This window comes from Mandrillus leucophaeus, unplaced genomic scaffold (genome assembly GCF_000951045.1).
Source record: "Mandrillus leucophaeus isolate KB7577 unplaced genomic scaffold, Mleu.le_1.0 Scaffold186, whole genome shotgun sequence".
Taxonomy (NCBI): Eukaryota; Metazoa; Chordata; class Mammalia; order Primates; family Cercopithecidae; genus Mandrillus; species Mandrillus leucophaeus.
In genome coordinates, this window is record NW_012101876.1 from 2,792,184 (window position 1) to 2,814,222 (window position 22,039).

General features: G+C 42.9%; 1 protein-coding gene across 2 annotated transcripts in view; it reads left to right on the top strand.

Annotated features, from left to right (window-relative positions):
- The window catches only part of RFTN1 (raftlin, lipid raft linker 1), a 203,421-nt gene that overhangs the window by 29,543 nt on the left and 151,839 nt on the right, over positions 1-22,039 (top strand). The window contains exon 1 of one of the 2 annotated variants that reach the window (XM_011977937.1): positions 2,456-2,569. The exons of the other annotated variant lie outside the window; for it this stretch is intronic. Within the exon in view, the coding sequence (XP_011833327.1) occupies positions 2,530-2,569 (40 nt within the window). The 5' untranslated portion in view covers positions 2,456-2,529. Of the gene's footprint in view, positions 1-2,455; positions 2,570-22,039 lie in introns of those variants that run through there. 2 annotated transcript variants of the gene reach the window in all.

The following is a 22,039-nucleotide window of genomic DNA, read 5'->3' on the forward strand; positions in this document are numbered from 1 at the left end:
CTTGCTGTTGTGTGTATCAAGAGTTCATTCCTTTTTGTTTCTGAGTAATATTCCCTTGTTTGCATATGCCACAATTTGTTGAATCAATCTCCTGTTGAACATTTGGGAAATTTCCAGTTTGGGGCTATTATGAAAAAAAAAAAAAGCTGAATATCCATGAACAAGTGTTTTGTGTGGATGTTTTCACTTCTGTTAGGGAAATATGTAGGAGTGGAATTGTTGGGTTGTATGCTAAATACATGTTTACCTTTATAAGATACTGTTCAACTGTTTTCCGAAGTGTTTGTTCTATTTTACATTTCTGATAACAATATATGAGAGTGGGTAGCTTAATTTTTTAGGTAATAATCAGAGTTACTTTTTATTCAGCACCTACTGTTGTATTAATCTCTTATAAACAAACTAACAACAATCTTATAAGGTAGGTGGAGTCACCCCCATGGTAGAGAAGAATACATTGAGATATTGAGTTTGGAGTGGTTATAAAGGAAACTTGCTCTAGGCCACCAAGCTGTTGGAGCTTTGCAGGATATCTTGTGGTCTTACTGAACAGCGAAGCCTTCACTTTGACTTTCTTGGTTCCTGAATCTTCTGTGTGCTGTGGTGGGTTTAAACTAAATTGAAGGGCTTCAACATGAAAAAGTTCAAAGGTAACTTATTCACCTTTGCCCCTTTCTCAAGCTTGTCTTCTATTTCTGTTCTTAAGTTCCTCCTTATAAGACATTCCCATGACACGCATTAAAATTTCGAGGATCAGTCCACACTGCTGCATTTTACAAATTCCCATCTTTGTGGTTTTCCTGTCTAAGAGGACTTTAAGAACTGATTTTCGGGATGTTTTCTTCGACATTGTGTTGACCAGGCTCATACTTGGCTTTCAGCCACCAGCATTCTAGCCTTAAACTCTGTATATAAATTTTGGGTGGTCATGATAATAACAGGATGACATTCCTCATTCAAGACATGCAGATTGCGCAATAAATTTTCTACAGGTCCAGTTTTTCTTTGACCTCCAGTCTGGGTGATGTTAGCCCGACACACAACTACAGAAGCAGCTGATAATCGTTGTTTATAAGAGTTGTCCTTTCAGTCTCCCTTCACGGCTGGGAAAAAAACTAATCTAAAAAAAATGGATCGTGATTTACATTATGTTCTGAAAATTAAGAAATGAATGTTGTGGGGAGCTAAGTGTTTGGGTGCCTAATGGCTAGTTATAAATCCTGGCACTATCAGCCTTTCCAATTTCATGAAGGGAGATGATAGGCCAGCTCCATGGCCTCATCTAAAATAATGTCAATCTCCAGAAAAGCCTTTAAAACTAATCATTAACTTAAAGGAGTGGTTCTCAACCTTGAGAGTGAATCAGAATAGCCTGGAGGGCTTGTCAAAATGCAGAGTCCTGGGTCCCATCCTCAAAGTTTCTGATTTAGTAGGTCTAGGGCAAGGCCTGAGAATCTGCTTTTGTAATACGTTCCCAGGCAATGCTGATGCTCTGGTCTGGGGACCACACTTGGGGAACCTTAAAAGACCATGTGCAGTATGATTTTTTTTCTTAATTTGAGTGGAGATGGCAGAAAAAAAATTATACTAGTGTGATTTTTTGAGTGTAAGATAAATTCAATAAGTACTTACCCACCTATATATTATGACCAAATCATAACTTACTTCCTTTAGGTGGCTTAGAATATATTTGGGAGGACAAGTCATAGGAATAAAAATAAGAATACAAGATGATGCAATGATTCTCAACGTTTGTTTAAAAAGTTCCCATGCGTGGCTGCACACCAGACCAATTTAGTTAGTCTTGGTGTTGTGGTTTTGGTTCTGTGTCCCCACCCCACCTACAGTTCACACTACAGAACAGGTGTCAACAGACTCAGCTTAAGTCTGTGATGTCTCAGGGAGCTGGCTAAGATGGATACCTGGCTGCTGGTGCCCGCAGGCTCTGGGTGGGAGGGGGGCGCTTTACAGGGGAGCCCAAGATAGCAAACTATGGAAAGGAAGGAAGAGAATTGGAGGGGATGAGTACTTATTTGCATTACAGGAGGATTCTTGGTTTAAAGTGGGTTTCACCATGGGGTTCCTTTAGATAGAGCCTCAAGTACTCCGAAGTGTTTGTTTTGCCTTTCCTTAATGAGGTATTTATTACCTCTCTCTAAATATGATACCTGCAGTTTTAGAACATAACAAATCCATCTATAACATTTGCAGCTCTTCAGCAGAACTGAGCATACAGCCACTGACGTTGATAGCATTTTTTGTAAGTAAAAACAAACAAACAAACCTTGGAGCAAAATGTCAGAAGCCCTGGAGGAGGAAGGTGGATGGCTAGAAGGGAGGCTCTAAGCAGCCCTTGATATTGCTGCAAGAGGCCCCAGGGTCGGAGTCGGGTGGGGCGGGGCTTTCTATATTCCCGCAAATTTAAGCTCACCCCGGAGGGAGGCTCCTCCTGGTACAGCCCTTCATCTTCATAGCAGAAAGGCTGTTCTGCCCCTGTGCCCTCCCTGGCCTCTCTGGGGATCCCTGCAGATGATGTATTGTGATGGAGCAGTGGACTTGGACGCTGCTGGTGTTGATATAATCATTGTTAACAGTAGCAACAGTCTCAATTAATCCTTACAGGGATCCTGATTTTACAAATGAGGAAATAAGGCTCAGTGAGGTTACCTAACGCGCCCATGGTTCTGCAGCGAATGTGCGATGAGCTGGAATCAGAACTCAGGCTTGCCTTCTTCAATTCTTTACTCTTAAGGATTGCGGACCATACCAAAGGTCCCTTGGGTATGGCTTTGAGATTTGGTTGGCTGTGATCTGTCATTCAAGGACCCCAGCTTTGATGGCTCTCTTTTTGATTGAGTCCTCTCTAGGGAGAATTTGGCTGCATGTTTTGACGAATCATAGATGGTGGGGACGAGAATAGCAACCGAATGGTTGAGTGTTGTCTTATGCTGTGTGGTTTGCAATGCAGCTTGCTACACTTTAGCTCAATTAATCATTACAAATCTAGAGATGTTTTCCTTCTGTTTGACAAATAGGGAGCCTGACACATAGGGTGGTCCTGTCTTGCCGAGCCGCAGCTTGCACTGAGGTCTTCCGACTCCATGTACCCTGTGTGTCTCGCTGCTACCTGGGACCTACAGAGTCTCTGAGGGTCGGGAGCCACATTAAAGGTCATGCTGGCTATGACCTGTTGGGGACCACTTTCCTGAAGTATCAAGAACATGAGTGTTGGTCAATAACCCACTGGAGTGTAGTGCTGGCTTCTGTTGTCCCCGGCTTTAAAATAGGGCTGGGTTTGACCTCCAGCTCAGATTCAGAAGGCCAAGTCTGAGCTTGAGTATGTGTGGATGGCTGCCACTTAGTCCCAGTTTTGTAAGTGTGCCAATATCAGAACTTATCCTGTGCCGAATATAGACTCCTCCTTTGCTGAAAATAGTATATGCAGTAGGGTAGGGAAATATTTTTCTTTCCTAGAAAATCGCTTCTTGCTCCTGTAGGTAACATTGACTTCTATGAAACCATCTGTTCCTTCCAATATAATTTCCAGACTATTAGATTAAACAGTTTCTCCTGACCGACTTTTGGCTTCTGCTTCTTTTCATTGTTCATTAACATATTGTGTAGCAGAGTTTTTATGGAGAGTGTATGTGTGTCTATTTATTTAATTTCAGTTTAGGCAAAAGCAACTGTTGGGTGCAGTGAAGTTATTTAACTTCCTACTTGTGTTTCATTTTTGTTTCCGGTTTCTATAATTGCTAAGAGTTGGTTTTTGTTTTTGAGATTCAGGCAAGGAAGTCAATGGCATGAGTTATGAGTTGAGGTTCTGGCTGGGAGGTGTGTTAAAAACAGACCCTGTTTTTAAACAGAAGATGCAAAGAGTAATAAGGAAATCGGTTCCCATAAAACATGTCTCAAAGTGTATAAATATGCTCTTACAGTTTGAAGAGATTTTTAAAAGATAAATGAGATAATATGTGTGATGTAGCTTTAAGTTTTTCTGAGCAAAGCTGCTATATACATCTTTGGTATTGTTGCTTTTGATGTTGCAACCAAGTCTGCTATTAGCATTAATGTTATTGTTAAATATTCACTAATGGGAATAATAAGATTAGATTTAAAAGGAAGGAAGGCATTCTTTACATTCCTTTCTGAATGTAAAAACTCTTCATGCTCTTTTCCCAGCTACTCTAAATCTAGACCAAGAAGCAACACTACTCAGTCTTGTATGAAAATGGGCCCAGGTGTGTGTGTGTGTGTGTGTGTGAGAGTGTGTGTGCGTATGTGTGTAACCCAAGCAGTAAATTTCAGCAACTAAGGCTGCCTTCAGTAAAATGAAATTCCTTGCTGATGACTGTTATCTGTCAAAGTAAAACCAAATTATTTTTCTGCAGGGATTCATAAAGGCAGCCTTGAGGTAGTGATAATAATTGTTATCTAATTTGGTTAAAGCGGAACAGAAAACAAGTTAATATTCTATGCACCCTGCTAATTATTATTAGCAATATTGCTTTAAAGAATTTTATAATGAAGATTTCTCTAATTTCACTGGGTCCACTGTCATTTTATAGTTTGACCAGATTTCACCAATGCTTCAGAAGACAGGAGTCCTGTTGAACTTTATCTACGAAATATTTTCAAAAGCAATTCTGGTGTGAAAAGGTAGGTGATTCTGGCCTCAAGCTGCATGCCACTGTCATTAAGTCTAGAAGGTCATTTCCTCAGTTATGTGTTTCAGGCGTGCTCTTCTTTGTTTACAGGTCAGGTCTCCTGATAAATAAAAATTACGTGGGCCAGGAGTACCTGCTACAGTTAGCAGCCACTGAGATGTCTTTCCATTCTGTTGCATAAACATACTTTGCAGGTGCATACACATGATTTATCGGGAAGAGTATACATTAGTTTGACAGCCTCATTGGGCCCTTTTAAGAGAGGAAAGGGATTATTTCACTTGGGCATCCCTAGTGTAAGCTCAGAATTAGTTTGTAAGCATGAGTAACATGGCACTATGAGGAATGCGTGTTGCTTTGACACAAGATGGCTATAGTAATATATTCCCAAGGGAGCTGGCAAGCTTGTGGGTGGACTTTTCTTTTTGGAGAAAGCAGTCTTGTATGGCAAAGCTACTCAACAAAATTGATCCATTCACTATTTATTGATTATCTACTCTTTTTCAGGCTCTGTATTGTGCATGCAATAGTGAACAAGATGGTGAGGTCTCTCAATGTAGGAAACAGTGTCTGAAACATCCCACCAAATTCTGGAGTTTTTAATGTCTTAGTCTGGTGTCTGTTCTCCTATATCTGGAAACCAGGCCAGCTGAGTCCTAATAGCCCTAATAGAGTCTGTGTGTTATCTTGGAGAAGCATCTGCCATGATTGACCATTATTTGCCTTTGGCCTGCTGCACCTTGCATGGCTAGAGACTTGTCTGCTATTTGGAAAGTGCAGGAGGCCCTGGAAATCCTAAACCAAATCTAATCTTTGGGCCCACCAACCAAACTGCAGCGTGGAAAAGGTACCTCAATCAAACGAGCTTCCTGGGGGTGAGTGGACTCATCAGGGCTGCTGATGCCAACAGGCTGAGCTTTTAAGGCCTTAATAGATGCACTGAAGATGCCCTGGGCATTAGTGTTGTGAAGACTCACAGGTCTTCAGTCCATCATGGCTTGCTTGGTGAGAAATGGTTGAGATGAAGCATGTGAAAGAAAAGTTACTGATGTTTCTAATAGCCCAGGCTGAAATAATGCTATAAAGGTGTGCAAGGAATGGGGAGAAGGACGTTGAGGGTTTTCTGGATTGCCTTCCATATCCCTCAGACTGGTGATCCAACTGTTTCTATTCTTACCACAGTTTCTTGCCAATCTAGAGACGTAAATTAAAACAAAAACTTACTTTCATGTCTATAAGTAGTTTCTTATTGTGGACTTCATTTAATGAATTAGCCTAAAAAACTAAAAACCAAGAAAATGTCTTTTTTCTTAGTACCATTTACTTTCTTGGATATAAACTGTGAATTCAGAAGTGGCTGAAGGGAAGTGATGGGGACCGGTGTCCCTGAGGGGTGAACCAGCTAAGGTTTTGTTCTCCTACCTGCGAGGAATGTTAGAGTACTTGACAGAGTTTCAGTTTGGGAGCCAAGTTACCTAATGAAAAAGCAACTTCAACTCAACTTTCCTGCTCATTAGTGTTGTAATATCAAGTAGCACGGTGGACATCTGCCAAGATGGCCCCCAGTGACCCCTGCCTCCTGGTATTCACGGCCTTGTGTATCTAGTGAATTGCTTCTAGTGAACGGGATACAGCAAAACTGATGGGTTATCACTTCCAAGATTAGGTTACAAAAAGATTGTAGCTCCATCTTGTACTCTTCTGCTCTCTCTTGATTACTCCCTCTGAGGGAAACTCGTTACCATGTTGTGAGCTGACCTGTGGAGAGACCCATGTGGCAAGGAACCGAGGGAGGCTTCCTGTGAACAGGCAATGAGGAATTGGGACCCTATAGCCCTGGAGGAAGTGAATCTGAATCTTGAGCGACAACCGTGTGCATGAGCTTGGAAGTGAATCTTCCCCCAGTGGAGCGTTGAGATGACTTCAGCCCTGGCCAATGTCCTCAGGCAACTTCATAAAATATTTTGAGCTAGAGGCACCCAGATAAACTGCACCTGGGTTCCTGACTCACAGAAACTGTGAGAAAATAAATGTTGTTTTAAGCCACCGTTTTGTGGTAATTTGTTATATATTAATAAAGCAGGCAGTTTATGTTAAAAAGTCTTGCTCCTATATGAGAGACAACATCATGGAGTTGTTGGGAGCACGGACTCTTGAGCCAACCTGGCTTCAAATTCTGGCTCTGCTGCATATTAGCTGTGTGACCTTGGGAAAGCCACTTAACTTCTCTGTGCCTCAGTTTCCTCATTGGGAGATGGGAAATGTAGCTTTTGCCCCCCAGGCTCTATATTTCAGGAAGATTAGCTAGAAAGGGGTGGAAATGGGTTTTAATTGACACAGTACACAGTCTGTGTCACAGTGAGTATAACAAAGGGGTCATATTAATAGTTTTTGTGACACTCTTAATCACTTAAACTCCCAGACCAGGAAACTCCTGTTTGGTTGGGGACAATTTTCCAGAGGAAGGGGCAGCTGTAAGTGCTTAGCAGCCACCACACAGCACCTGGGAGATGGGAGCACTGATCCTTTAAAGACCATTGACAAGAGTGGTCCTTACGATGTTCTTCTGCTAATCTAGAAGCAAATGATCTCTGTGTTCATTTTTCCATTTTTGTCGTTTCTTTGATGCCATGGAGACACATCCTTAGCATGTTTTTCTAATTTCATGCCTTGGGCCTGTTGAGCAGAGCTCATCACTTCTCAAGATTAAATTATATGTTTAAGAAATGCCTTCTGCGTCAACCATAGTTATTCATTAGCCTGGTTGTAAGTGGCTAAGCCTGGCTTCCAGCTGTGAAAGTCAAGATTTGTGACATTTAAACAGATTGATGAGATGCAAATGTCCTGTGGTTAGCCTTCCACAAGGCCCTAGCACTCATGTAAATAAATGAGAAGGAATTGAAAGGGTGGGCAGCAGAGCCCTCCCTTAAATAGGAAAATTGTTTTTCACTGGGTGCCAGCATCTGGTCGCTGCCGTCAGTAGTAATGAGGTTTGGCTCTTCCCATATGTCCCCGATTCATTGCGGGTTGTTTATTTGTAGATACGGCTTGATTGTTTTTCCCCTTTTTCTTTTCTTTTTTCAAACTAGGTTTCCCTAATTCAGCACCACCACCGCCTCTCTAAAAATAAGCATCAAATTATTTGTCTAGGGAAACATTTATTTAAATGATACTAGCTCTCCTCAACTTGTGAAAGTTTCTTGTGTCTTCTTGCTGTTTTCACTTTATCTGCTCTCTAGCAGAAAAATAAAATTGCATTCGATTGACGCGCTCTCCTGCTGGGAATTCAAGACATATTACAGCCCTATCTGTGTGTTCTCAGTTGTGATGAAAAGGTGGAAAATCCCCAGCAACCTTTAATGAGATAGGTGCAAGTGATTAATCCAGTTTCAGGAAGAAATCAAATAATTTACTCCTTGTTCCCCATTAAAGAAACAACCATGCATTGAGGTAGCTGATGCCATGTGAGCAGGAGTGTGCTTTAATGGAGGCGCCATTAATAATTTACTTTAATAGTGTAATAGTTGCCATTTTTGTGACCAAAAATTTGCTTCAGCCCCCGCTTTATGGATGAAAAGTAGGATCAATTAATATTGAGTGATGACAGCCTCCCTGCGGAGAGAAAATGGGAAATCTTGGTGTCGTCATCCGCCTTATGACTAAGAAATAGCTTTTCTTAATTGTACGGAACAGAGAAACCCAGGGGGATGTAATTCATTTCTCTCCAGCTTGCGATGTAAATTGAAAGTAAAGAAAAATAACCACATGCCAGAGTGAGGACATGAACTCAACCACTAAGCTATATCTGATTTGTAGGATTTGCTGGAAATAAGCAGACAGTTTCCCCCACGATGGTAAGTCTCCTTCGACTGTGGCATTGCTCCAAATACCTCTTATAGCACGTGACCCAGGGTGTTTCTCTCTGATCTGGTAATGGAGCCCCTCTGCCTAGAAGCTTTGGATCCCAGGTCTTCTCCCAGCTCACTCCCTCTTCCCTCCCATCCTTATAGTCTCCACCTAAATGCCAGCTTTTCAGAGAGGCCTTCTTTTACCACCTTGTCCGAAACAGCCTCTTTCCTTGCCCAACTCACTGTCAACTTCTGCTTTCTATCTTATTTTCTTTGTGGAACTTACGATCATCTGAAATCATATTATGTTTATGTGATATTTACCACGTCCTCCAACCACAGTGGTAAGCTCCATGAGGGCATGGTTTGTCCTTGCTCTCTAAGCAGGTAAATCCTTACGGCCTCAGTGCTGAGGATGCTTGTTGAGTGACTGAATGAGTGAATGATTAATATAACTCTTGTACATGCACACCAGCTTTCTGTAAAGGTATATTGACTTAGAGGTTCCCCTCTGCCTTCTCCATCTTGAGCCCCTACTGGCAGAACCCAATAGAAATTCAACTGGCAAAGCGAGGATGCAGTTTGTGCAGTCCTCACCCCACCACACAGGTCAGACTTGGATCAGAAAGACGGCAACTAAATGACCAGCACGGTCCAACCCTTCAGATTCTCAGCATTCACATATCCTCCTGCACATTTTCAACTTGGCACAATAGCAGGACAGCTTTGTTTCTGCCTATGATATGTCTATGCTTCATACAGTGTTCACACTCTTAAGGGAAGACATCAAGTCCCAGTTGGCATGGTGTCTGTCTCTGGGTGGCATGAATTATTTTCCTGGTTTAATCTGTAGGATACGGAATATTTATCTGGGATTGGTGGAATGAGAGGAGGAATTAACATTGCTCCAATATGGAAACTGCTGGGACTTGGCTTTTGCCTTCAGCCAGCTCCTTCTGTGGCAGAGGTTTATTTATTACCTGGTAGAATAACCTAGGGATCTCAATCCTCAGTGGTTCTCTCTGTATGTCTGTTAGTTGCTTTAGTTTTCCATTGATTTTTACTCTTGGACATGGAAGTACCAAGAGGCACTCTAGAGACTCTCCAGGTACCAGGCATTCTCTTCTCTGCCCCTGTTGTATGACAGCAATGGCAGCAGTCCACTTTCCCTGTGGAAATGGGGATCATTCACCCCAGTCAGTAGGGTAATTGCCTTCTTTGCCTTTTGTTTCTGTGGCATTGGTAATCTAAAATGGCCAAGGGGCAATCTCAACTTCTAGCTCAGTAAAACCATTGCAGTGTCCCCTGGAGGAAGCATTCCTCTCGGGAACCAGCAGCTCCAAATCTGCAGATTCAAAAATTGTGGGGCTGGTAAGCAAAACTCTAAGCATACTAGGTGTCTTGGTCTGTTTGTATTGCCATAAAGGAATACTTGAAGCTGGGCGATTTATAAAGAAAAAAGGTTTATTTGCATTATGATTCCACTAGCTGTATAAGAAGCATGGCGTCAGCATCTATTTCTGGTGAGGGCTTCCAGGAGCTTCCAAACATTGTGTAAGTGGAAGGGGAGTTGGTGTGTCACAAGGTGAGCGAGGAAGCAAGAGAGGAGGAGGTGCCATGCTCTTTTTAACAACCAGTTCTCACGTGAACTCGCTCATTACCTCGAAGGAGGACACCAAGCCTTTAGTGAGGGATCTGCCCCTATGACCCAAACACCCCCCACTAGGCCCCACCTCCAACATGGGAGATCAAATATCAATATGAGATTTGGAAGGGACAAATATCCAAACCATATCACTAGATTTGAGAGGGGAAGAGCCATTTTTGCTTCTACCCCTTGATGGCTAGTCCTGTGTATTCTGGCTTGGGAAGAAATAGAACTGATGTAGCTCGTTTTCCTCGTCCTGAAAGAGTTCAGCTTGTCAAGATGTCATCTCCCCACTGGCTCCACAGGGAATGTTGGGCTAACAAATGGTGCATTTTAAAACAAAGTACAGAATTTTTGCAAATACAGTGGTGGCTAAGGCTCTTGTGACTTAAAAACTGCATTGCGTGGTGAATCAGTGGTTGAAAAATTGCATTGGAGGGGAGCCTATTTTTTTCTTCACCTCTCCTTGAGTGCTTTAAAGTGGCCATCAGATGCCCATAGATGTCCAGTCTGCTGTTCTCAGCATCACTCATCACCAGAGAATTGCCTGGTTTCCTGGGGGTGTACTGGTATCTTTCTCATGGTCAGCCTTTGTTTATCTTGGGGGAGGAGGGCAAATAGCAGCAGCATTCACTAATTAATCAGCAGCTGTGTATCAGTCCGTCACCCTGCACATCAGGGAATAGTGCTGGCAGAGTGATTAAAAGCATGGGCTTTAGTGTGGCACAGATCTGGGCCGAGGCCTGCAGATTTGCTGGGAGACCCAGCTCTCTCATTTGCTCTGTGACCTCGGATGAGTTACTTAGGCCCTCTGGGTCTGAGTTTCTTATCTGTAAAATGCAGTATATTTCCTGGAGTTGTTAGAATTGAATAAAGTCATCAGAAAAGATATTGGTTAGGCCCCTAGATAATTCTCAGTAAACGATAGCTATTTTTATTATACCAAATGCAAAGAAGAGTCAAATGTAAGGACAAGATTTCCTCCCCAACATGGGAATGATGTAAAGAATTCCTTTGAACCTTCATTTCTTCATCTGCAAAATGAGGACGTTTGTCCTAATCGATCCCTCTCCAAGGGCTGCTGTGCATCATATGGGGTGGGCAACTGCATGATAGAACAGTGTGGAATGTGGCACAGCCCAGGTCACCAGGGCCACAGGCCCTGTGGTGAACACTGACACAGAGAAGTCAGTGTTCACAAGGGCGAGGGCAGCCCAGAGATGCAGGTTTCGTACTTCTAAGACAGGAAAGGACAGGGAGAAGTGGGAGGACTTTGAGGGACACTCCCTCTCTAAGGTAGTAGCCAGCAGGGTGGAAGAAGGTAAAAATGCCTTGTACTAATAGAATGCTTTCAAGAATACAGAGTATTTGGCCGGGTGCAGTGGCTCACAACTGTAATCTTAGCACTTTGGGAGGCCAAGGCAGGTGGATTGCCTGAGCTCAGGAGTTCCAGGCCAGCCTGGGCAACATGGTGAAACCCCATTTCTACAAAAAAAAATACAAAAAAATTAGCCAGGCATGGTGATGCATGCTGTGAGCTCCTTGGGAGGCTGAGGCAGGAGAATTGCTTGAACCCAGGAGGCAGAGATTGCAGTGAGCCGAGATCACACCACTGTATTCCAGCCTTGGTGACAGAGTCAGACTCTATCTCAGGAAAAAAAAAGGAAAAGAATACAGAGTATTTTTGTGGACCTTATTTAATCATCTGATAGGGAGGCACTTCCAATCTTACTGGATTTATCAATAGGTGTGATAAGATGATCAGTATGTGGACATTTGGCACCCCACAGCACACCCAGCCACCTGGTATCATGGAGGCTCGCCCAGTGTTGGGGTGGAGGTAGTGTACTCTGGTCAACAGTGTTGGCCTAATTGTACTGAAGGAATAGACAGTCAATTGCAGACTGAAAGTAGTATTTGTGTGTGTGCGTACGTGTGTGTACACCATGGTGTTCCAAAGTCACTTCCTCAGAAAATCTAAATGGGAAATGAGTGTTATCAATGAGTTCATTTATAGCCAACAGATTTCCTGGTATCATTTAGAAAGGAGATGAACTTTTGGGGTCACCCTACCTATCTGACTCTGTGCAGATGAGGAAACCGAGGCCATTGATGGAGAAAGAAATCTCTCAGGGCCAGTCAACCTGGTAGTGCCAGCCCCTGAAAGACTCACCATGGCTCCACACTGGCCCCTTGCCTCAGCTTTCAGTCGTGTAACATTGTGTTAATCGCTTCAGCTTCCGACGTTACTCCTGTGTCATTACACAGGAGCCCAGAATGTTTGCCTGTGAAGATCATCATGTGTTGGGACAAAGCCCTCCTCTATTTCAAACAGGAAGTCACATTCTCCTGGAATGGGAAATGTAACTGAGAATTGTCTCTGCCTTGCCGAGGTTCCGCATATTAATCAGGCCCGTTGTTCCTTGTAATTCTAGAACGTTCTGGCTGAGTTCTCATCCGTGCCTCCTGGTCCAGTCCTCCCACCATACACCTGTCAGAAGTTCCTGCACCCCTTTGGGCTCCTCCAGGTTTTCTGTCCTCTTCCTTGGCTTGGTTGAAAACTTCTTAAGGTTCTAATTTCTTCTCACAGAACAAGAACTGGGCTAGAGGCTCCTGGCTCAGGTTTGGATCTGCCTATTTGGATGATCTCTGTTTCTTCTTTACAGTTAGTATTTAATCGATACTTCTATTTTATTTCTCAAGCCCTTCACTCGGTCACGGGGAGCAAGAGGGCTATGCAGAAAAGAACACTTTGCCTTTCTCAGTGGCTTTCCATCCCAACACCTGTTATATTTTTTTAAAGACAAAGTCCCAAGTTTCACAAACCGGTATAACAATCCTCACATTATTCAGGCAAAGAAATGTGACTTTTCCTCGTAACTCCTCAAGCATTTTTTTCTTAACAGCTTAACTTCTTTAATGCTGTGTCAGCTGTTAGGGAAATGGGAAGGAAGAGAAAAGAAAAATGGTGAATGCAAAGAACCATATTCAGGAGGTGCTTGGTCTCTGCTTACAAAGGCTGTAGCGAGACCCCCCCATATGAAGATGCTGTCGAGGATTGTGTGTGAGTGAATTCTGAGGCTTGGTGTGGGCACTGGTGAAAGTGATTAGACATAGAAAAACACTCATGTAAAATTTTCAGGGTCACCTTTTAAAAAGGAGTGTGTCCTTCTAAACCACATCTTAAGACTTTCCAAATTCAAACGAATAAAAAATAGTTTAAAAAATAAAATATTCTGATTTCTAAAATCATAATTTTTTGATCAAACTTGTGCCATGACAGAGCTATAATTTGTGTTTTTATATGTGTGTTTTAGAATGCTTAAGGAACTTGGGTAACCAATTTATAGTGCATGCGTGTCTATTTAAGAACTTGTGAGAAGAAGAGTTTTAAAAGTGGAAAAATAGATCCAGGTTCTACTCCCTGTTCTGTAATTGCCCGGCTGGACAATGCTGGGCAAGTCCCCTTCTCTCCCTGACCTCCTTTGCAGGGGCTGCTATTTATTTAGCACTAGACTATGCACCAAGTTGCTATGCAGGCCTGTATGTGAATTATTGCAACAATCCTGAGAGGCAGGGACCATTAATATTGATATTTCCCAATAGAAAACTGATGTCCAGAGAGGCTAAGTAACTCACTTGGAAGAAAGCTTCCCTGTCATGAGGCTAGGATTTGAGCCCAGGTTGTCTAACTTCAGAACCAATGATGGTAAGCACTATGCATACTGTCTCTTCCCACTGCATAAAATAGACTGTGACATGTGGCCCATTTTGCATTTTAAAATGATTTGCGGTATAATAGACATTATGGGCCTTGATTTATAATCACACATTTTTGTCTTTGTGATTTATGTAAAAATAGGGTTTTGATCAGTCCTTGAGTATAACTTATTCCTAGAAGAAAGGTGATGCATATTAAAATGGTTTGTTTTATTCTGTGGTTTTTGGGAACAGATATAAAAAGTGGAGACCACTTCTATTTTTATTTTTTAGATGTAGTGTATGTGGAACTTTTCAAAGCACTTTTTGCTTGCATATTTTACCTTTAACAACTCTGTGAGGTAGGTTGGACAGATATTGAATTTAGTTATCATAGTTATTTGGAAATTCTTGTTTGTTAATTCTAGCATCCTGTGTAACTTGGGATTGGCCTTCATTGCCATTTTTCTTGAAAATGGGTAACATTTTTTGTGACATTTTGTGGTAATTTTGAATTGTATCCTGGACATTGTGATTGTGATGGTGGAGACTCTGGATTCTGTTATATTCTTCTGATGACTGTTGATTTTGTTTGTGTGCTTTAGCAAACAAGCAGTTGGACTCCAGCTGCCCACTCTGTCTCTTGGGTGTCAGCTGAAATTTGTTCTTTTAGCCTTAGCTGGGTTGCTTAGGGAGTACCTCGTGCATGCATGGTTCAGGAGTCTGCCGGAGATCTGGGCAGAGTTTATACCCAGAATCTGTGGCTCTTTTCCGTGACTCTCTCCTTTCTGGGGTTTTTTCTTCATATTCTACCAGCTGAAGTAGCCCTGTATTGTCCTCTGTTTCTTCAAGCCCGTAGACTGTGGGTTACTGTCTGAGTTTTAGCTGCTCCTGTGGTACAAACTAGGGCCTGCCCTTGGGCTAAAAGCCATCAGAGACAAAACCTCGCCCAGTGCAGTACCTTTCTTGCAAGTGTTGATGTGCTCCAGGATCTGCCTGCCTTGGCTTCCTCTCCAGTGCCCTCAGAAAGTTGCTTTGTTTTGTTTTGTTTTGTTTTTATGTCTGTGTGTGTGCAGAGTTTATAGTTGTTATCTGTTATCTGCAGGAGACTTGATCTGATAGGAGCTTCCTCAGTCATACCAGAAGTGGAGCCGGAAGGACAAATATCCCCATTTTAAAGATAGACAAATTAAGGCCCGGAGAAATCCCATCTCTGATGTCAGAACACAAGTTTCTGGGTCTGTAGCCTGGACTCCCGTCTCTTTCTGACAGATCCAGGTTCAATTTTCACTTCTGCTCCTTGCTAACCCCATGACCTTGAGCAAGTCACTTAACCCTTTCTGAGCACACAGCTCCTCTCCTCTAGGTTATTTTCAGGGTGAAATGAGATAACATATCTGGAGCGACTGGGGCAGAGTAAACCTTCAGGAAATGTCCCTGTATCAACAGAAAGGGTCACTGGGGATGTACTTGCTGTGAATATTTGTCTTCTCTTCCCCTGGGGTTGCAACACCTTGGCTTTGTGTCCAGTCGGTGCTGTTGTGCAAGGAGGGAAAAAGAAGCAGCTTCATGTTCAAGGTGAGCAAGCATCCTCTGGGCCCAAGACCATCCTCTATGGAAGTCCTGGAGGGGCCTCAGGCCAGCGTGTCTGTCCCAAGCTCCTGGTCCTCTTTCTTCCCCCTTCCCTCTGTGGAGCGTGCCCTACCATGCTCCCTGGTGCGGCATCCTGGAATCCCGCTTCGCATCTCCAGTCCCTTCCCACCTGCACCAGGTCGTGCACCTGCCTTTGCTTCCCATCTGCACCAGGTCGTGCACCTGCCTTTGCACTGTCTTTTGGTGTCAGCTTGTCTTCTCCATTCTTCTAACCGGTGGCCCAGATTTGTCCTGCCTGGATAAGCATAACAGCCTCACAACTGGCTGCTGATGGCATCTCTTGCTATTGTGAAGTGCTTAATAATAATGATGATGATGATAATGATACTACTGGGAAGTATGTAATGACAACAGCAACTAAGTCACATAGCACTTAATATATGCCAGTCACGCTTCGAAGTTCTTCGTGTATATTAACTCTTTTCATCCTCACAACGCTCAGTAAAGTATATACTATGATTATGCACATTTTACAGATGAGAAAACTGCTAGGGAGTTGCGCAGCTGGGATTTGAACCTTGGTGCCTAGCTCCGGAAGCTATGCCCTTGACTTCTTCAGTAGACAGCTAGATATTTTTCACATGTAACCTGTGGGATAAGGACACTGTTATTCTTGTACTTATTTGGACACAGGATAGGCAGGGAATTCAAGGATTGTTAGTGGCCTGTGGCCAAAGGAAACTCCACCTTAGTGGCCAGTGTCAGATGCGATTCAGGCAGGCTGAGTGATGGGGGGAATGGATTGGCCTTTTGGCAGTGAAGAAATGGCTGCATGCCTGCCCTAATGGGCCAGCCACAGGAAGGGGAAGCGTACGTACTCTTTTCTGGCTGTGTCTAATTATGTGGCATTTTTTGTCTCAGTTATAAAGATTTAATCGCTCCATTGTACTGGGGCACAGGGCCTCTTATAAGTCATCTTTTACGATTGGTGATAATTGACTCAGCTTGAATTGGCTACAGCTAGTTGCAATTTCCTTACCATTTTTAATCTGAGATCTGATTTTAGCCTTATCTTTTTTCCGAGTAAAGTTTTTTTTTTTTTTTTTTTAACTTAAACGCTGGGTTGTATGTGAGGAAATGCTTCAGCCTCTCCCCACTACTCCATCACTCTATTTGGGTTGATTTATGCATTAAGCATCTAATCTAAAGATAGCAAAGATATGAAAAGGCATCTTAAAGTGTTTTAATGGCTTGGAAGAGAAAATCCCACCAAAGGGAGAAACGCGCCCTTTACTCTGTCAGTGCTGTTAGGATCTGATGCCTGATCACAGGGTGGGGACATTTTTGACAGTCATGGGGTGTAGGCAGACAGCATCTAAGGGAGCCCTGCTTATCTACCAGAAACTCAAGACAGAATGCAGGTACTTCAAAAATGAACGACAGTGAGGGTTTGGGAAATCCTGCAGATAAGTTTCCAAATGAAAAAGATAAGAAGCCTGTCGGCTGAAAGGGAATGAGGAATGAGCCACATAAATTAAGCCGACGGAATTTCTAGAGAATGAAGTGTGCTGAGGCATCACCAGCCGTAGGATGTAAATATAGCTCACCCTGTTATCATTCTGGGGTCTGCAGTCTCCATATTGATGTTTCTATGTTTTGAGTAAGCACTTCCTGAATGTTCCAGTCTTTGAGTCTGGCAGACTTGATTTATGAAGAAAAGATGACGATAATGAATAGAAAGGCTTGCTGAGGAATTAATTTGGGGGTAGCAGTAAGAGCGAGCCTGCTTCTGTCACCCTCTTTCCCCAAAGAGGGTGAGTGCTGCCGAAACGTGCGGGTGGGGTGAGGGACGAAGCTCTTTTAGACTTCCTTCCTCTAGGGGTCTGCTCCCTGCTCTGTCTGCCAGAGATATTTGCTGTGAAAGGCTTTCACCCATTTCTGTCTTCTTTCTATCCTTTCTTTGTTCCTTTCTTCAGCTGAACTTTGTTTCCATTCACTTGTATGCCCCTGAAGCTTTTGATGTGCATGAATTGCTGTTGGCTTTTGCATCTCTGGTTTCCCTTCCATGGTGCAGTGTCATCACCTCTTTTGGCCGCTCCTCTTTGAGGGCTTTTCTCTGCTTCCCCTTAACCCTGGGCATTCCCCGAGGCTCAGGTCCTGCCCACTCTCTTACAGAAGGCTCCTTCTGGGGCGTGAATGTGCTTGGCATGTTTGAGGATCACGAAGGAGTGAAGTGTCTGGATCCAGTAGAGATGAGGATGAGTGGCGGGCAGTGGAGGCAACTGCGGCCATGTCCTGTGTGTAGGGCCTGTGCGGAATGTCGTGCATGGCACTGGAGCAGTCTGAGAAGGAGGAGGCTGCGTCCAGACGGCTGAGTTTGTGAGCCAGGGGCCTCTGCGTAAGTGAGGTGTTATTGACCTTGGACTCTTTGTTCCTCAAAATTGAAAGACCAAGGCGCTGTGGTTTTTTCTCCTCCCTTCCCTCATTTCCAATGCCGTCATATCCACTTGATTCTTCTTTCCAGCATCTCTCTATTCATCCCTCGGTTTCATTCCTCCCACTGGTTCCCAGGCTCAGGCCTTTAGCTCAGGAGTGGACTGTGATCATGATTTCCTTCTACCCAAAACCCTCACCCCGCTTTTTGTTTTGTGCATCTCTCACCCACCATTAGGCTAAACGCTGCTGGTAACACATTCTTCTCCACACTGACAAGATAAGAATTGACCTTAGGCCTGCCACTCTCTTTCCCCCCCGCATCTGGCCTTTGCATCCATCCCCCTACTAACCATCTCCTCTTCAATCAGAGTGACCTTCCTTTTTATCCTCCCTCCCTTTGTCTGTAGCGTAATTACTGTGTCTTGACTTATATTAGACACTCACTGTCTAGAAAGAACGTGATAAATATTGTTGCAGTTATCTTTTGCTGTGTCACAAACTACTTCGAAGTTCGTGACTTAAAATAATGCCTTATTTCTCATGATGCTATCGGTTGGCTGGGCTTAGCAGGGCCCTTCCTCCGCTCCACGTGGTGTCAGCTGGGATCACTCACGTGACTGCATCGGCTGGGAACTTGAATGGAAGGCTCATGATGGCTTCCTGCACACCACTGATGCTGACTGTTGATTGTGGCCTCTTGTTGCTCCTCCAAATGGTCTCCCTCTCGACTGAATGTCTAGTCTTTCAGTAGTCCGGCCTGAGCTGGCTCCAAAGAGGGTAAAAGTGCAAGCCGCCATGATTTTAGAACTGGGCCAGGAAATGGAACAGTGTCACTTCAGCCACCATTCTATTCTGTTGGTGAAGGAAAGTCATAAGGCCAGCCCAGACTCAGTGGAATGGGAAATAGACTTCACCTCTTGATGGGAAGAGCATGCAGGAATGGAAGGGGTGGGGGCAGCTAATTTTGCATACAGGTATGACAGTATTAATACAATACCAGTGATTTCAGTAACCACAGTTGTATGCTTTCATTCATTCACTTGAGGTTTGTTAAATACTTACTATGTCCCAAGAAGAGGTATTACGCAGAGGAGGATGTGCACTTTTTCTGAGATGTCCTCCAGAAAAGTTAAAAGATTTAACTAGAGGTGCTAGAGATTAATCCACCTCCAGCAGGCCACAGAAATGCCTGTTTCCCTGAGTCTTTTCCTTCCAGGGTGACATTTCTCTGCTGACTAGCAAGGTTGAACTTTATTTTTTTTAATCTGGTTGCTAACCATTTGTATCTTTAAAAATAAATGACTGGGTTTTTTTGTTTTTGTTTTTGTTTTTGTCTTCAACATTTTCTATTGGGATGCATGAATTTTGCTTACTGATTTTTGAAGTTGTTTATATGTTGGAGATTTTGAACTCCTTGCTCTCATAATAACCTTTGTTCAATAGTTAAGATGTTCTTTAAAGTAGTATATGTTACAATGGTTAAATTTCATGATTAAAAAATATCTTAATTCCTGAGCTACATCATTAGTTTCTTGGGCCCTTTTTATGTTTCATAGGATTATGTCTCATAGGCGCTTAAATTAATGCCTGGACTGCCTTCCATGTTTTCAGCTATGAGAAGCATGTGTGTGTCTGTGTATGTGTGTCCGTCTGTGTGTGTGTCCTTGTGTGTCTCCGTGTACATGAGTGTCTATACCTTCCTCAGTATAGTTCTTGCTTTGAGAAGCTGGCAGTCTTGTTTGGCAGATGGGAGGCATGATTTTGAAATCCTCAGGTAACAGCTTGGAAGAAACTTCTGCCCGTAAAGAAGGTTGGTTTCTGAGGATGGTTGGTGTTTCACTTTTTCCTTAAATTCAGGAAGGAGTCTGAGTTCAGGCCCAGAAGGAAAGGGGCGTAACGGCTGGTTCTCTGAAACGGCCTTTGAGTGTTCATCAGAGAGCAGAAGGAATCCTCTGCATCCTTTTCTGAGCTTTGTGAACCACCAGTTGAGGAATTTGGAGTATATGATGTTGGAGGTCCCTTCAAACTTCATAGTTCAGTAACTTTTGCAGTATTTTTACTGTCATAGGTAAATGACAACAGAGATTTCATAGATATTACATCTTTAAAAGTAAAGTAAAACACTGATTTTTATCCCCCATGTAAATCTCTGAAGTAGGAATGCAGTCCTCATGGGTACCTGTTCCTTTGCAAGCTGGGATGACAAGACGATGCAGGTTAAACGTGTTCTTCGTTGCAAGAGCAGGACATGCTAGGCAGACAGTGGCTGAAAACTGAATGTGATGAGAGATACAAGATTGTGGTACATGGTGTATCCTGCATTCAAGGACTTGGACCCCAAAATTGAGCAATGGGGAGCCACAGAAGAATTCAGAGCATGGGAGTGGCATGGAGTGATGGGCATTTAAATGGCTCATTCAAAGAAATGTGAGCTAAGTTCTGCTTCTGCCTTTCTGCCTCTGGAGAAATCTAAGTGCTGAGAGAAACAACTATGGAATCTTGTCAGGGAGGCCCGAGAGCCTTTTGTTTCTCACCTTTTAGAGGAGTTTGTGTTTCTCTTCTAAGAGCATGACTCCCTTACTTTCATGAATTAGTCTTTCTCTATCCTACATCTTGCTTTTCCTGTTCAAGTCCTCCCTGGGAAAATGGGGCTCCAGGGTTGGCAAGATACAGACATGCCCTGCTCAGCCTTCTGCACGAGGTTTAGTGAGAAAAAAAAGACCTAGCCGTCCCCAGCAGGTCTTTTTGGTGGATGTGATAATTTTGGTGATCTTATAATTCTGAAATTTTTAGCATCCATAATTGACATGGGGGCTAAATTGCACCACTCATCAGATTGTACAAATTATTAGAAAGAAGTAAATTACCATGTACTTGTATTAAGCAGAAGAGGGAAAAAGGGAAGATAAAATGACTGGCCTTTCTTTTAAGTTATTGTGAAGTTTGGAACTGTATTGGATTTTAAAAAATTCTTTTGTTTAATCAAGCATGGGGGTGTGTGTGTGTGTGTGTGTGTGTGTGTGTGAGCTGCCATCCTCTGTTGGGGATATTTTTTTCCTCTGCTCAGAGAATTGCCTTGATGAAAGCATTCAGCAATCAAATGGATAAAAATTGAACACATTCTTCAGGATCCTTTTCATTGTTCTTCCTTACATGTACATTTTCTGAACAACAACAACAAAAACCTCTATGAAATATTAAGGCTTTTTTTTTTTTTACCTTGATGTGGCATCCTTGAATAGTTGCCTTCCATTATTTGTGTTAGCAGATTTCCAAGGTGACTGCCAAAATTCCCCAAATATTCCAAAAATAGAAAGACTCTTAATTGTGTTCGCTGAGACACCTCCCTTTTCCTTACGGGGACTGTCTACTTCAAACTTATTCCCCTCTATCTCTCTCCTTGTTGTGTTAATCTTAAAAAATGATTATAATAAATCATTGCGATGGGAAGCAAATTAGAAGAGTAGGGAGATGGCTGGAATAAGAATCAGGGGACCTTATATGCAATCTTTGCTCCAAAGTTAACTTGCGAGTCACTGAATGTGTCTGAGCTTCAGTTTAAATGAGCTTTAACTGATGAAGCAGGGGCTGGCAAACTTTCCATAAAGGCAAAGATGGTAAATATTTTGGGCTTTGTGGGTGATGTGGTCTCTGTTACAACTACTCAAATCTGCAAAAGCTTCTGTAGTGCCAAAGCAGCCATAGACAATATGCACATTAGTGGACATGGTTGTATTCCAATAAAACTTTATTTACAAAACCAGGCAGTGGGCTGGACTTGGCCTGTGGGCCATAGTTTGCTCAAGACTGGCAAACTGTGGTCTAAAAGATTAGAGTAAAAAATATGCCTTCTTCTTATTATTGGTTTATACGGGGGGAAATTAATTATGACTATGAAAGCACTTTGAAAAATATAAATAAGAGATTTCTGTTTCTGGCTAGGATTGGGTAGTTTGAGGCAAACTAATGATCCCAAGAAGAACAACAGAAACTGTATAGACTGCAGAAAGCAACATTCTGTTTAAATCTGGGAAGTGCTGAAACAATGAGGAGTAGGGGCGGTGAAAATATCAAGAAGAAGAGAACTGTGGAGAGGTGAGCTGACGATCTGTAGCTACTTTATTTTTGGGAGATTTCTAATTCTGAGT